The 15,141-nt window shown below is 34.3% G+C and overlaps 2 protein-coding genes and 1 non-coding gene across 7 annotated transcripts; 1 reads left to right on the top strand and 2 right to left on the bottom strand.

Annotated features, from left to right (window-relative positions):
* Nucleotides 1–131: 131 nt before the first annotated feature.
* TRNAN-GUU (transfer RNA asparagine (anticodon GUU)) lies at nt 132–205 on the bottom strand. The gene has a single exon. It is a non-coding gene; the product is annotated as a tRNA-Asn (tRNA).
* A 2,636-nt stretch (nt 206–2,841) lies between these two features.
* LOC140836414 (U-box domain-containing protein 5-like) lies at nt 2,842–8,123 on the bottom strand. 5 transcript variants are annotated; one of them, XM_073201909.1, is made up of 7 exons: nt 7,878–8,123; nt 7,548–7,783; nt 6,833–6,918; nt 6,466–6,651; nt 6,211–6,324; nt 4,315–5,411; nt 2,842–3,782 (listed from the first exon to the last, which is right to left on the bottom strand). In XM_073201909.1, the coding sequence occupies exons 3-7, from the start codon at nt 6,887–6,889 to the stop codon at nt 3,050–3,052; spliced, it is 2,187 nt and encodes a 728-aa protein (XP_073058010.1). In that variant the 5' UTR covers nt 6,890–6,918; nt 7,548–7,783; nt 7,878–8,123; the 3' UTR covers nt 2,842–3,049. The 5 variants fall into 5 exon arrangements, with proteins under 5 accessions (XP_073058010.1, XP_073058011.1, XP_073058009.1 ...); XM_073201910.1 differs by having other exon boundaries at nt 7,997–8,105; XM_073201908.1 differs by having other exon boundaries at nt 7,548–8,123.
* A 1,815-nt stretch (nt 8,124–9,938) lies between these two features.
* Nucleotides 9,939–15,141, top strand: LOC140836413 (uncharacterized). The gene is made up of 8 exons (XM_073201906.1): nt 9,939–10,425; nt 10,499–10,594; nt 11,591–11,701; nt 11,939–12,248; nt 13,002–13,092; nt 13,516–13,858; nt 13,957–14,105; nt 14,438–15,141. Exons 1-8 carry the CDS (start codon nt 10,132–10,134, stop codon nt 14,949–14,951), a joined length of 1,908 nt encoding a protein of 635 aa, XP_073058007.1. The 5' UTR covers nt 9,939–10,131; the 3' UTR covers nt 14,952–15,141.

The following is a 15,141-nucleotide window of genomic DNA, read 5'->3' as shown; positions in this document are numbered from 1 at the left end:
AATGTTGATAAAATGATAGGGGGCGGAAAGGGGTGGAGAGTGGAGCCCAGTGTCCCACGCGCCGCCATGTAAAATTGTCCGACGAAGGGTGATTTGGTAAATCGTCTCTTGATAAAAACATAAAGCAGCCTCGCTAGAAGGAGGGCTTGAACCTCCGACCTTGTGGTTAACAGCCACACGCTCTAACCAACTGAGCTATTCCAGCTACTTGGTACACGAAATACATTTTAATATACATTTTAATATATTTGATGGCGCCTTTAGTTTTTGATTATGATTATGATTAATATTATTATGGAAAAAATTGTTATTTCACCGTAATTACATTAAATTTTTAATCTTAACATAAAAGAATATTTTGAGGAAAAAAAAATATCTTCACCATTAATAAAATAAGTAAAAATCTTATCTTATATATATATATATATATATATATATATATATATATATATATATATATATAATTGATTTTAAAAGGAGAAAAACGACCATCATTATATATAAATTGATTTTAAAAGGAGAAAAACGACCATCATTACTCCCCATCATTGTCAAAAGGTATTTGTGAGTGGCAACATATTATGTCTTTGTGTACCATCATTTCATTGTAGGGCTAATGTTCTATTCAATTATCCACTTTCCAGTAGGAATATAACAATACACTACTCCACAAAAAAGGAAAAAAAAACATGGGGGTGGTATTCAACATCAAGGTTTTTAGACAAAAACTTATGTGAGACGGTTTATGAGTCATATTTTGTGAGACGGATATCTTCTTTGGGTCATCCATGAAAAAATATTATTTTTATGCTAAGAATATTACTTTTTATTGTGAATATCGGTAGGGATTCGTGAGACAGTTTCACAAAAAAACCTAGTCCAAGTCAAGATACACACATCAACTGTTGTCAAAAATACAAAAGGGATTTGCTCAATTCCACATGGTATGTTGTCTTTGAGAGCATTTGGTTTTCGACTTAGCCTACAAATTCAGAGAAGCAATCGAACTATATTCCATACAGTAAATTCTTAGATCATTATCGTAATTTTTTTTCGAATTTAGTTATTTTTCATCGAAGTACTTATATAACATCGAAAATACTGACATGACGACAGATATTGTTGACTTTTTCGATGTCACGTCAGTGCTTCGTGGGAAAAATGATTAAGAATGTGAATTGATATAAGATGAAAAAAGTGTAACTTTTGGTTTCCAAACATTAATAAATATTTGTTGTTGACAATAGGAAACATGTGATGGATGCAAAAGGGATAAGGAGAGATGGAGCCAATTCATGGATTTCGCTTTCTTGAATATTTGAAATATACTGCATTGGATAACGTTTGCTCATTCATCGTTTTTTATTTGTGGTAGCACACATTTCTTGGGTCAAAAATGAGTACTAGGACAGTGTATGGATTTTAAAAAGGAAAAAAAATCTTATATATTTTTTTTGCCCCTCGGTTGAAAAATTGTTCACATACTAGTAGATAATACATTTAATTTGGTCATGGCCAACCAACGCATAATTTTACATCCCATTTAGCCCAAAACTTGGATTTGCGAACGATTGCGAGTTCCCCACAAAACTTGACTAATTGTTCCTAAATTTGAAATAAATATTTCTTTGGAAAGAAAGAGTTGGTCCTAAAGTGACCATGTTTCGTGTAATTAGTTGAAATATGCATGAATTCTTGTGCCCAATTAGTACCAGTAAGTACCACCAATCGTTTGTACACTTCTCTTATTACAGCTAGAATAGATAGATATATTGGAAGATATATTAATTAATTAATTAATTACAAAGTGCACATATTTTTATTATCATTACAAGTTGTTATCCAAAGTGCAATTTGTCTAATGTTTGTTTTTTCAGGTTTGTGTGTGTATATATGTTATACAACAGTGTATCGTGTACATGGAGAAATGAAATAGATATACAGAAAAATATGCATAGTAAAATTCAGTCGTTGCGACATGACATAACCCACAAATACATACAAACTAATATAACCAATAATATCCAACATAAAATAATTGAAACCTAGCCGTAAAAGGTATAATTATAAATGAGATTAATGGGAGAGGGACAATATCACTTTAGGTTGATGGAGAAAGGATTTTAGGGTCCCCATTAGCCCCAACAATATTTCATTATTTTTTTAATAAATTAAGATATTATTATTATTATTATATATGTAGTTTTTTTATTTATTTTAAGTGAAAAACATCTCGGATAACTCCCCGTCTCATACTACTACTTGAAATTAAAGTATATATGTTTCAAAAAATTAACAACACTCATACATATGTATATAAAGATACATGCATATATGTGTGCGCGTGCTTACGAGTGTGTACCATATCGGGATGATGCATATGTTTGGAGATCGGTTTTAGTTAGGCAAACGAGACAAAGAGAGTAAAATGTACCATGTTTTTCCCCTCCAAAAAAAAAAATTATAGTTTCAAACATAGCCTTACTCCTTTATTTGCTTAATCATGAAGAAGGATCCTACCAAGCTGGCCTAAATGCACAAATCAACATTGGTCCAACCCCCAATAAACAAAACAAATTGTTTACCCCAATCCAACCACCACCATGTTCATTTATTGATTTCCCTTCTTTTTATTATTTCAATACTACATAAATTGGTCCCCTAGTTTTTTCAACCTTAGTTCTTGATGGTATCGATTTGATTGTAATCTTGGGTGGATAAAGTCTTTGTGGACCACTAATAAAGAAAAGATAAAAAAGATTTATATGTCTCACATTTAAATTTATTAAATTTAATTAAATATAAGAATTTACATTGATTATATAACAATGGAATCAAAGGAAACTATAACATAATCTTTTCTTCCCCGAATAATGCACACTATACACTCCTATACATATATAACTAATATTCAATAAAAATCACCAAGTTCAGTTTTCGAAGGAGCAATCCTAAAGCATCACTTCCTGCTATTAACACTCATATGCTAACTATATCAGATGAAACTATATAACTACATGAACAGCTAAATGGCTTTAGCCCATGGGTTTCAATTTTTTTTCTTCGAAGAAAAAACAATTTGTTTCAAAAATATTTTACCAAACATTCCCCCAGATTTAGAGAGTGGTTTTTTATCATTTCGCTGTTCGGTAGACTCTTTGACATCTCCAGAAGTGCTGAATTCCTCTTTGAGAATTCGAAGTAATTCCAGAGCCATGGCCTTAGCTTTACTGTTTCCATTGACTGATACTCGAACAAGGCCAGGAATAACACCCTCGTTCATCACCAGTTGACAATAAAGTACACGTTGAGAGCATAACGAAAGAAGAATAGATACCGCACACTCTTGATCTTCTTGACTGTCTTTCTCGAGTAGCTCGGAGATGGCAGAAATGCATCCTTCAGTTTCAGCAATAGAAACTCGAATCTCTTCAGTGTCACACAAGTTTTTCAATATGGTAACACAATATCTTGCTAGAGCATTATCCTCCAAGAATGGAATAAGTTTCAAAACAAAGTTTGAAGGCCTGATGATGGAAGCAAGACCATCACTCAACGACAAGTTACTCAATATTTTTAAGGCTGGTTCCCGCAATTCTAGAATCTGGCGGTCGAGTATATTGATGATTCCAAGTAGTGCACCAGATGCTGCAAATTTGTAACCGCAGTTTTGGCGTGAGGATAGCACCTCCAATATGAAGAGCGCGTGTTTAGCAACCTTCGTATCAATAAATGATGCCAGAATAACTAAAGCATCTTCTGTCATGTATAAGCTGCTGTTTCTGTAATTAGCAAGACAAAACAGAAAAGCAGAGGATAAAATTATTGGTAGAAATCAATGAAATATTCTAGGATAAAAGTTAATATTATCAAAATTGATTACTATATATCTTTCTTATCTTTTTGCCATTAGGAAATTCCTATAAAAGTTATTCAAACATCATTTATATAAAAAGACGACGATTAACAGAGTTTTAGCAATCTGGGTATTATGTTGTGAATGCATGTTATCATGGTAAAAAAGCAAAAAATCCCGTTATTTGTTGCACAGTCTCTACTTTATAATATTTCTACAGTTTTTTAATTCAGCCTTAGCAGGCAATATGAACTATACATATAAAAAACCATTTTGATTTTATGTGCCAATAGAAAGGTTTTGCTAGTACCGTGTTCAAGAGTTGGAAAGAAGTAACTAGAACAAATGGTATAACATTTTACATAATTTTGTTTCCAGGTCACTACAATTATTGTTTTCCAGAATTACTAAAGAAGATAGTAGATTAGAGTCATCTCCAAGATGAAACATATAAATACCCGTCTTTCTGCACCAATTCTAGCAATAATAGACATCCAGACATCTGAGCATTTGCGTCAGCAAAATCACAAGCATCCTGCAAAAATCTAAGAAGTAGTTGAATGAACTTTTCTGGTGGCACAACAGACCAAGATGCATCATTCTTTTCCAACATTCTTTTGAAACCTTCCACCGCATTGCACCGAGATTCCCAGGGAAGTGAACTAAATTTAGCAAAATACTCCACATCCATTTCATGAGAGGATGTTGCACCATCACTGATTTTAGAATTTATAGGATCTGAACCATGACTGGATGTAAGTGGCGAAAATCTGAAATCTAGGGGAATATTTAGGTCATTCATTGAATCACTCAAGCTAGAAATGGAATTGGAAGATGTTTCCCAAGATTTTACCAATGAATCCTGCATTTTTGGGTCAGGAATTGACACATCATGTGTGGCACACCATTTCAAGATCAGATCTTTCATACCCGAATTTGAAGTGAATGACAGGTGAGCCAGCTTCACTTTGGTCTTCGGGCAAGTGTCATCACCTTCATCGAGCCACTTCTGTATCCATATCCTTTCAAATGTTTGCCCAGAAGCAATGACAACCGGATCATACATTAACCTCGATGTTAAAGGGCATATGAATTCCTCTGGTGGAACCGGCCTACTTAGCATTTTAATTTGAGATTCATCGAACCTATAATTCATATGAAGCTCAACTTCTCCAGGAAAATCATACGGGCCCCTAGATGAAAAGGGTTCTTCAGTTACTGCTGAACTACTCTTTTTTACCTCCGTAATGACAAGTTTCCCGTATTTGTTCAGAAGATTCAGAAAGAACAACAAGATCTTCCTCTTAGTCGGTTCACTTTCACCAAATTTATCAACAAGCTTTCTGATGGATCTTTTCTCAGTCAATAAAGCTTTTTGGGATGTAAGATGAAGTAGGGAAGAAACAGTTTGAATAGCAGAAAGTGTGACTTTCTCTATGGGATCAGCTGTTGAACCATATTTATGAAGCAAATCCCGCAATAATTTCCCAGCCTCCTCTTCAGGTGGATCCAAACAAAAAGTTCCACTCTTCAGATCAGAAATAATTCCAGAAATCTGATAGTAACATTTGGTAAATCATGTCACAACTTTAAAATTTTCTGGTCTGACAAGAAAAAAGAGGATCATGGTTGAATTTTCAACCTTGTTGATGATGGGAAATGTGGAGCATGTTAACAGTGGGAGTAACACTAGATAAAATAATGAAATTGAATGAAACCTATAAGATAAAAAGGAGTCTGTTCAGAGAGATTTCCTCGAAGGTACATTTTTATACAAGGAAAAATAAAGCAGTCACAATATGCCTGATCATCAGGCAGATTTTATACCTCATCTTCTAACTACTATAGTATTTGACAATTATATTCTCTTTTGATGTTCTTGTGCTTCTTTGTTTCATGCATTCTTCTCTTCTCAAACTAATACAAATCTCTTACTTTTTCCTTCTCTCTGGAAAAGAAAGGAAAAGCGGGGCAAATACTTGATATCATTTCGGGACAAGAAAAAATAAAATCTGGTTGGGGGAAATTTACCTTGCCATTCATTTTTTACAAAAATCACACCCACTAGAATTTCCTAGAATGATTATCCAAGAGGTCTTGCCATTATTCCACTTGTATGCATGTAATGACATGCTCTTTGTTGTTGTTGTTATCATTATCATTATCATTATGTATAGTTCAGGGTTTGAACAGTGATCGCAAACGTCTCAGAATACCTAGAATGAACAATAATGAACTGATTAAGAAGTCTAAGATGCCCACATAACCAATGAGTGGCAGGAGAAAAATGACTCAAAGTTTTGGAAAATTGTTCTAGGAAGATTTATTTGCTAACAGGGATCTTGATTGCTGACCTTTGCTGCCAGCACTACTGGAAGTGGAACCATATTCTGAACTTGATCAAGACTCTGCTCCAATAAGTTCCTTGATTTTTTACATCTGGATATTATAGCATCTCCAGTAAGTGCCTGTATATTTACACAACAGAAAAAAAATACTAGTCACCCAATACAACAAATTTTTAACAAATATCAGAATCTGTGGATTAATTTCAATCATGTTAGAAAAGTTTTAATATAGTTAAATTTGGACCAATATATTGTATATACCAGATAGAGTGCACTGGACTCACTGCAGTGTTGAAGCAGAGACTTGGCTTTAATAATACCGTTATTTAACAAGCAAAGCGCCTCTATTCCTGATGTGCAACGTGGACGAGCTGCCTCAATTTCTGGAATTATCTTAGAAACCATGATGACAAGTTTAAGGAGTTCCAAACACATTCGAGCATGCACCTGCAATCGTATCACATATCAAGTCTAATAAAATGCAATAACTGGAGGTTTTTATTTTAGTGACGATGACCGTGATTGCGACATAAAAAAAATTTAAAACTTACACTTTGTGCTTTCGTAGACTCGTAGAGGAATTTGAATTTAATCCAATATAAGGAGGTCTCGAAGAAAGCAATTATACCTTAATGTTCCAAGTATTTGGCAGTCCTTCCAAGATGTCTTCAGTATCATTTCCCATCAGAAATAAATCACATCCGAAAGACTCAGCTGCAAGTAATTGAACATCAGTATTTATATGGCCTGAATATTTATCAATTGATACATTCTACAGGTCGATTATGAATTCGCGCAGAAATATACTTGTAAGTAAACAAGGAACTTCATCTGTAGGGCAGGGAAGAATCATTGTCGGCCCACATGTAACAAAGTCCTCACTTGACTAATACCTCAGTGGTTTCGTGTTTTGGTCTTATTATGCTGTGATCGCTCCTCATATACCATACTATGGAGATACGAAGTTGATGAGTATTAGCAAAACGGTTCGTAAACTTATGCTTTGGTATCTTTTAATTCAACATTGTAGCAGAATCATTTCAAACCTCCTTGTAATAGAGATTAATTGAAATTCAACCAGTCTAATGGTTCATATCAAATTATAATGAGTTGGCTGTTTTTTGCACATCAAAAATCACAAAATTCCAATAGCTAAATGATAAGACGAGATTAAACGATACTCAGCTAAACAAATGCATTTTATACTGATAAGAATTGCACTGAGAGAGTGAACATACAAATAAAACGAAAAAAGCCAAGCATAGATTCACAATAACAACCGAAACAACCAAAATTCATGAACAAGGCAGATCAAGAATTTAAAGGGCGTGTAAATTTCTTACACGGTTAACAAACGAGCAGAAACTCAGTCATGTTTCCCTCCTCCGCCACACCGGAAAAGACGGCTTTGCCACATTTAACCTTTTCTTCACACAAAACGCACAAAAAAAAAGTTAATTAAATACTTCAAATCTTTGGCCTTCGCCAACAAACCAAAACCCCCACTTCTTTATACACAAGAATTCCCACAAAAAACTTCAATCTCTAACCAAAAACATCCCCTTCTTACTTCGTAAAGCTGAAAAAGAAAACGACCCATTAGATCAAGAACACCACAAAATCAGAATATAATGATATTATTTTTTATTTTCTTCATAAATAAATATTCCGACCTTCAACAACTCTACTTCCACACACAAAATAAAAAGTTCAACGATGCTTGAGCCAGAATCAAAGTGCACACCAAACACTTAATTTTAGCAATCCCACCCGATCCTCATAAACTACACACCTCAATCTGAAAATAAAGAAACTTTGACAATTACGTGTGCCACCTTTATCCTACAGTGAATCTCCGCAAAGAGAGAGAGGATCAAGAATAAAAGTGTCGGACATTGCTGTCAAAACTCAAAAGCGGCCTCCACTAATCTAAATAGTAATTGTATTAAATATATTTCGATGATAAGAAATATATATATTTTATTATTATTATTATATAAAGTCTCAAACTACTTTGATTTAATGGGATTTCATGGGATTTCAACAAGTATATCCAAATCCCATCAAATTTGATAAGATTTGGTGGGATTTGGATTTTAAAAACATAAAATTACTTTTTTATCCAACACATCATTCTCCACCGAAAGTTTCTAAGGGTAGTTTAGTAAAATTTTAAAATCCCAAATTCGAATCTTTTTTTCTCCAAACAAGAAATGAATTTGTAAATATCATTTTTAAATTTTAAACCAAACACCAAATGGAATTTCAAATACTTGAATTTCCAAATCCAATTCCAAATCAAATTACAAATCCCACAAAATACTCTCAAATCCTGGTTACCAAACACACTGTTAATCCAACTTAATTATACCAATCTAATTATACATAAATATTCTCAAATATCATTATAATACTCACATTTCAAGGAAGAAAATAAAAAATAAAAATCATTTTCTCTACCTACCGTACATTGTTTTTTCTCCGTTTCCACGTTTTTTTTTTATATTCTTCCTTTATATTAATTAGTACTTAAAATTATAAATATATATGACTAATTTTTTTAACAATGAAGTACAAAAGTATATTTGGTCATTATTAATTGACAAAAAATTATGTGAGACGGTCTCATGAGTCGTATTTTGTGAGACGTATATCTTATTTGGGTTATTCATGAAAAATTATTAATTTTTATTGTGAATATCGATAAGAATGACCTGTTTCACAAAAAAAAAAAAAATTGAGATCATCTTATAAAAAATATAATTTTATTAATTTACGAAGCCCGTGGAAGAAGTGGTCGACGTTTTCTACGTATGCTAATAATAATATTAAAAACGAAAATAATTTCCGCGCAATATAAAATAATCCATTGATTTAGACGTATCACTTTGTAGTTTCTAGGGACTATTTGATTGGTCGCTTAATTTGACAGATTCAAATTTTGAAATCATTGTGTTTTGGTAGGTTGAAGAAATATTTATCAACTAAAAAAAATTATTGTGACGTAATCTCTCGTATTAATTTTATCTGCTACATAAAAAAATATTACTTATATAAATTAGATTGACTCGTCTTTTTATTATAAATTTATGAAATCGTATTATAAAAGACTTATTATAATTAATCCATATTACATCATAATCTTACTCCAATTAAAATTAAAAGAAGCTAAAGTGACTAAAGTCTGGTTGGTTGGCTGCTTTGAAGCTGCTACGCGGAAGATAACAACTTTTAAAAAATTAAATTAAATTATTTAAAAGAGCTTGATGTGATTGCTGGGGACCTACTATTTGTAATAAATAGGTCCATTTAAGGACAACAAATGTATTGCTTCCATTTATTTTTTTAAAAGATAAAATAAAACCTAATTTTTAAAAATAAACCAACAAATATCATAAATTTTGATTACCTGTAGAGTTGTATATACGTACTTAATTTCTATATATATATATATCTATATATATATATATATATATATATAAGAAAAGGTGTTCTATAAGTTAAGATACTTTGAAATATTAATTCATATAAGGCCTAGAAATGTTAAAAAATAATAAAAACATTAATTGTCACTATATTTATTTATTATAATTAGTAAAGTTTATTGAGGCCCATTGGTAATTTTAACGCATGAGGCCCATAACAAAGATTTAGGAAACAAAAAGGCCCATTGGGCTCAATGTTTTTAAGAAATGGTTACCCCTAGAGCAAGAAAGGTTCAACTCGCTATTTACCAAAATCTCCCTACAATTAAACGGACCTCTTAAACCCTAGTCTCTGATTTCCGGCGAAAAGGGTTTATGATATCCATCTCTTGAAGGACAGATATATGGCGCCACTCCTCAAAACTCTTGGTTCTCCGAGGATTTTGGTAAATGTCGTATTAATCTGTTGATTAACTATCAAATTTTGGATCAAGTCTTCTAAATGTTGGGATCGAGATTTTCGTCCTGGGCGGCATTAGCTGCGGTGGCAACGGCGACGGCAGCCTCTTCAAACGCATCTTCCAACGGTGTGTACGCCGACGGACGGTTTCGATTTAATCCATTCTCCTCTTCTGCATCGCCTCCTTCACCTCCTCCCGATGCTTCAGCCACGAATCCTACCGGTACGGAGCATCAACCGGCTGTTGAGGTCTCGAAACGCGGGTTTGATGCCGAGTCGTTAGAGAGGGGAGCTAAAGCTCTCAGAGAAATCAATAACTCCCCTTATTCTAAACAGGTAGTTTTATATGTGGGGAGATTTTTTAAGGGAAAAAAATGATTTGTTTGACAGTTTGTTAATATTTTCGAAGGTCTTTGAGGTGATGAGGAAGCAGGAGGAAACTCGTCTGGCAGAATTGGCTGCAGAGAAGGCTAATTTTGAGGCTATTCAAGCTCACGCTGACATTGTGCGTGGTTCTGTTTAGATTGTAAAGAATTAGATAAAACGAGTCATTCTCTTATCTTCTCTGTTCAGCCTTTTTTTCTTTTTCTTTTTTTCCTTCATGAGGACGATTCTAGGGGAGGGTAGAGCTTTATGGAGCGTTGGCAACAAAAAAATTATTTGAAGAGTGCCTTTCTTCACCTTTCTGAATTATTTCAACTCGCATTTCAATTGCGATGGGAAATGAAATAATCTCATTAAGTTTATGATTATTGTTGTGAATTTTAATAGAAGTTCTTAAGACTTATCGGAATATTGCATGCATGATATACACGATTCATCTACTTTGTGCTGGTGTTGGGGCTATTGTGCCTTTTTTTAGTTATAACATGAGAAATCCAGAAGGTTTTGTGCTAAATAAATTGCGCTTGTATTCATTGTCCTTCAAAGAAAACAATATCACAAATATAAAATTATTATTTTCTTGGCATTTTTATCATGAAACAACCCCAGGATATCGGGTCCAAGTATTTTATTATATGATCTTTATCATACACTTGAACATTTACTTGACTAGAGATACGACTTTGGAATAGAGGAGGCGAAAATTGAATTTCGAAAATTTTACTCTTGAAACTTAATCTTTTTTACTTTGAATGAGGGGAAGGGGGTTGCCTCCTCGCCCTCTTGTTCGGTGCATCCCTGAATCATTATACTCTTGATACAAGACTTATTTTAATATTTGAAATTTCTGCGGCTCAAATGCTCCAAGACAATGGTTTGATTTAAGTCCTTGACTTTTGTTGATGATTAATTTTACCCGTTCATTGGCCAAATATCTTGAAATAGGTACTTACAGTTACGTATTACGAGGATATATTGTTTAATTTGGTTATAATATTCTGCTTGCATTTGTTTTGAACCCATACCAAAAACTCATATTATTGACCTAATTTTGGAGTTGTGTTGGTCTTTATTTTGTGTATCAAAATTAATCTAAAAATAACGTTTGTATATCCAGGACAAGCAGCAAAAGTGGGCCGAAGACCAGAGAAATCTATATCAACAACATGCTCAAACTAAGGCACAAATGATGAGATACGAAGATGAATTGACTCGGAAAAGAATGCAGGTATCTGTCATCACTATTTTTGTCCTGTCGTTATGAGAAATCAAGGTTGTAGAATTTAATAGGAATTGTTTGATTTTTTTTAAGTTGATCTATCAATTTAGAAACTTGTATGCTTCTATCTGTATACATTACTCCCTCATTTTTGAAACAATTTGAAATGTAACATAGATCTTGGTAGGCGTGAGGTGCATTGGCAGTATTGTGCATGGTTATCTCAATCATCTGCCATAAATTCAGACAGATAATGAAGCTCAGAGACGACATAATGCTGAATTGGTCCAAATGCAAGAGGAGTCATCCATCAGAAAAGAACAGGCAAGGCGAGCCACTGAAGAACAGATTCAAGCTCAGCAACGTCACACAGAGAAAGAGAAAGCTGAAATAGAACGAGAAACAATAAGAGTGAAGGCAATGGCTGAAGCAGAAGGCCGCGCACATGAAGCAAAATTAACTGAGGATCATAACAGAAGAATGCTTCTGGAGAAGATAAATGGTGAAAGAGAAAAATGGCTTGCTGCAATAAATACAACATTCAGTCATATTGAAGGTACTATGTGCTTTGAAATATTTATGTTTCCTTTTTAAGCCCAAAGCTTGGTTATTTCCATCATACATTCCCATAATTTTGTTCCAACCCTCAGATCAGGTTAGGGATCTCCACTTGTAGTGCTATTGGATTAGACACCTACTTTTATTATTTTACCAAGTGTTAATTACTTTGTTTCCAGTCTGATTCTATAATTAAATTTTGGTGAAATTGGTGCATATCTTGATTTGCATGTTGGATCTTTGGAAATTTTGTATCTTCTGCTCTATGCTTCTTGCATTTACAAAGAAATCAAATGTACAAGTGGATATGGGGGCATAAACTGGGGGTGTAAATAATCAAGGTCGAAAAGTTTATGTGCTTGGGCTTTAAACATTCATTCTAAAATTTGGGGCTTTATTTCAGGGTTGATAGAATCATGTTATTTATGACTACATAGGTTAAAAGACAGCTATAGGTCGAGCCCGATTATTTGGGTCCAAGCTGGCTAGGCATATTATCTGGACTCCAGCTCTAAAATGATTGTTTCTCTATTAAAAGTTCTTTATATTTGAAATATTTTATTATTATAATTTCGTTCATGATATTACAAATTAAACTAGAGTGGAGCTCTAGGATTTTTTACGTTCTAACTCAGTTTCAGGGGAAATTTTAAGCTCGAACTCAAAGTACTAAGTGGTGTCTGTTCTTCATCTATATCAGTTCAAAAAGATTTTCTGTAGCAGTTTGTCAACATTTATGCGTAATATGCAGGGGGGTTTCGAGTTCTATTGACTGACAGGAGTCGGTTAGTGATGACAGTTGGAGGAGCTACTGCATTAGCTGCCGGAGTTTATACCACTAGGTTTAATTCCTTTTTCCCCGTATTACTTTATTTACCGTATTTTTTAAATCGGAAACGTGATTTAATGCTGCTAAATGTTTTTGTTCCTACTCGTGTTTGTGGGCTCGGTTTCTTTATTGACTCCAGTTGTTTTGCACGGGCAACATCTGAGTATTCTTATCCATCTAATTTGCTACTGCCTTTCATGCCCGAAGCATATGGAGCTCATCGTGCAAGTTAAATACTGATGTCTATCTCATTCTTATTCACCTCAGTCCTCATGTCATTCTAGTCTGATTTCAGGAATCTGAAATAATTCACTTTTGAATACTTTGCTGTACCAAAACACTGATTTTTAGTAATTCTTTAAAATTTGTTAGTTATAATGTTGTTATTGTGCTTAGAAGAAGCAGCTTCTTACCTTAAAATCCTTTTTGTGCTCAGGGAAGGTGCTCGAGTTATCTGGGGCTATGTCAATAGGATTCTTGGTCAGCCATCTTTGATCCGGGAATCATCTATGGCAAAGTTCCCATGGTCAGGGATAGGTTCTCGAGCAGCTGATAAAGTGGTTAAATATAGTACAGTAGCTGGGGCGGCATCACCTGCACAAAATAAATCTGCCTTTGGAGACATTGTTCTGCATCCTACTCTGCAAAAGAGAATAGAGCACCTTGCTCGAGCTACATCAAATACCAAAGTCCACCAGGCACCATTTCGGAATATGCTATTTTATGGACCCCCTGGTACTGGTAAAACCATGGTTGCTAGGGAAATAGCCCGAAAATCGGTACAATGTCTTTATATCGGATTTCTTAAATGACTAGTGAGTATTATGATCTTCCATACAACACATGCACATAAACAACTTCAGATTAATATTTGCAGGGCCTGGATTATGCCATGATGACAGGAGGAGATGTTGCACCATTGGGAGCGCAAGCTGTTACCAAAATACATGACATATTTGATTGGTCAAAAAAGTCAAAGAAAGGTTTGCTCCTCTTCATCGATGAGGCTGATGCTTTTCTATGCGAGTAAGTAACTTTTTTATTGACTGTGATCATGATGCTAAGGCCTGAATGTTATATTTTGGCTATAGCTGCTAGCCTGCTACCAAGGAGGGGAAATTTAACGTTTAAACGTATTGGACAGACTGGAGTTATTACTGAACACTTAAAATCACCATAAATATAATATGTTTTCATGCACAACTCATTGTATTTATGAATCCTCATATATTTTTTAGTTCCCGCGCTGCTACCTTTAGAGAAATCTCAGGCTGCTAAGCATTAATTTACAGCAATAAATATTACATATTCTTTCCTACTAATGTGTGTTAAACATAACCCTATATCTTTTCATGCAGACGTAACAGCAAACACATGAGCGAAGCTCAAAGAAGTGCCCTTAATGCTTTGCTCTTCCGTACTGGAGACCAGTCTAGAGATGTTGTTCTTGTTCTAGCCACAAACAGACCAGGAGATCTTGACAGTGCTGTGACTGATCGGATTGATGAGGTTATCGAATTCCCTCTTCCCCAGGAAAATGAACGTTTCAAACTGCTGAAACTTTACTTGACCAAGTACCTCTGTGGAGAAGATGACAGCAGGGACTCCCAATGGAGTCACCTATTCAATAAGAAATCACAAAAAATATCCATAAAAGATCTGTCAGACGATGACATCAAAGAAGCTGCTCGGAAAACAGAAGGATTTTCAGGCCGTGAGATAGCGAAACTCATGGCAAGTGTTCAAGCAGCTGTTTACGGACGCCCTGACTGTGTTCTTGACTCCAATTTATTTAAGGAGATCGTGGATTACAAAATTGCTGAACATCACCAGCGAATAAAACTAGCAGCTGAAGGTCATGAGTCGGTTTAAATGTTTTTGGTGTATAATTATTACCCATTCATACGGTTTGTTTGGGTGAAGGATGAGACTCGGGAAGACTGAAGATATGGCTCCATTACCATTTATTTGCTGCTGAAAGACATGCTTCCTTGGCTAACTTTGAGGACATTATATTTATATCTTGTACTGAACGAAAATAAATTGTGGTATCTTGACTTTA

Source organism: Primulina eburnea, chromosome 7, assembly GCF_022965805.1.
Source record: "Primulina eburnea isolate SZY01 chromosome 7, ASM2296580v1, whole genome shotgun sequence".
NCBI classification, from domain to species: domain Eukaryota; kingdom Viridiplantae; phylum Streptophyta; class Magnoliopsida; order Lamiales; family Gesneriaceae; genus Primulina; species Primulina eburnea.
The sequence above is the reverse complement of the archived record's forward strand: the minus strand, read 5'-3'. Positions and strand labels throughout refer to the sequence as shown.

Bases quoted from the DNA above. Each gene is read 5' to 3' on its own strand.
- LOC140836414 (XM_073201907.1), bottom strand. From the start codon at position 7,057: ATGATTCTTCCCTGCCCTACAGATGAAGTTCCTTGTTTACTTACAA. The intron at 6,652-6,832 runs GTATAATTGCTT...ATACGATTGCAG, and splicing joins CAAATACTTGGAACATTAAG to GTGCATGCTCGAATGTGTTT. The intron at 6,325-6,465 runs GTATATACAATA...GTAAATATACAG, and splicing joins AGTCCAGTGCACTCTATCTG to GCACTTACTGGAGATGCTAT.
- LOC140836413 (XM_073201906.1), top strand. From the start codon at position 10,132: ATGTTGGGATCGAGATTTTCGTCCTGGGCGGCATTAGCTGCGGTGGCA. The intron at 10,595-11,590 runs GTGCGTGGTTCT...TTGTATATCCAG, and splicing joins TTCAAGCTCACGCTGACATT to GACAAGCAGCAAAAGTGGGC. The intron at 14,106-14,437 runs GTAAGTAACTTT...CTTTTCATGCAG, and splicing joins GCTGATGCTTTTCTATGCGA to ACGTAACAGCAAACACATGA.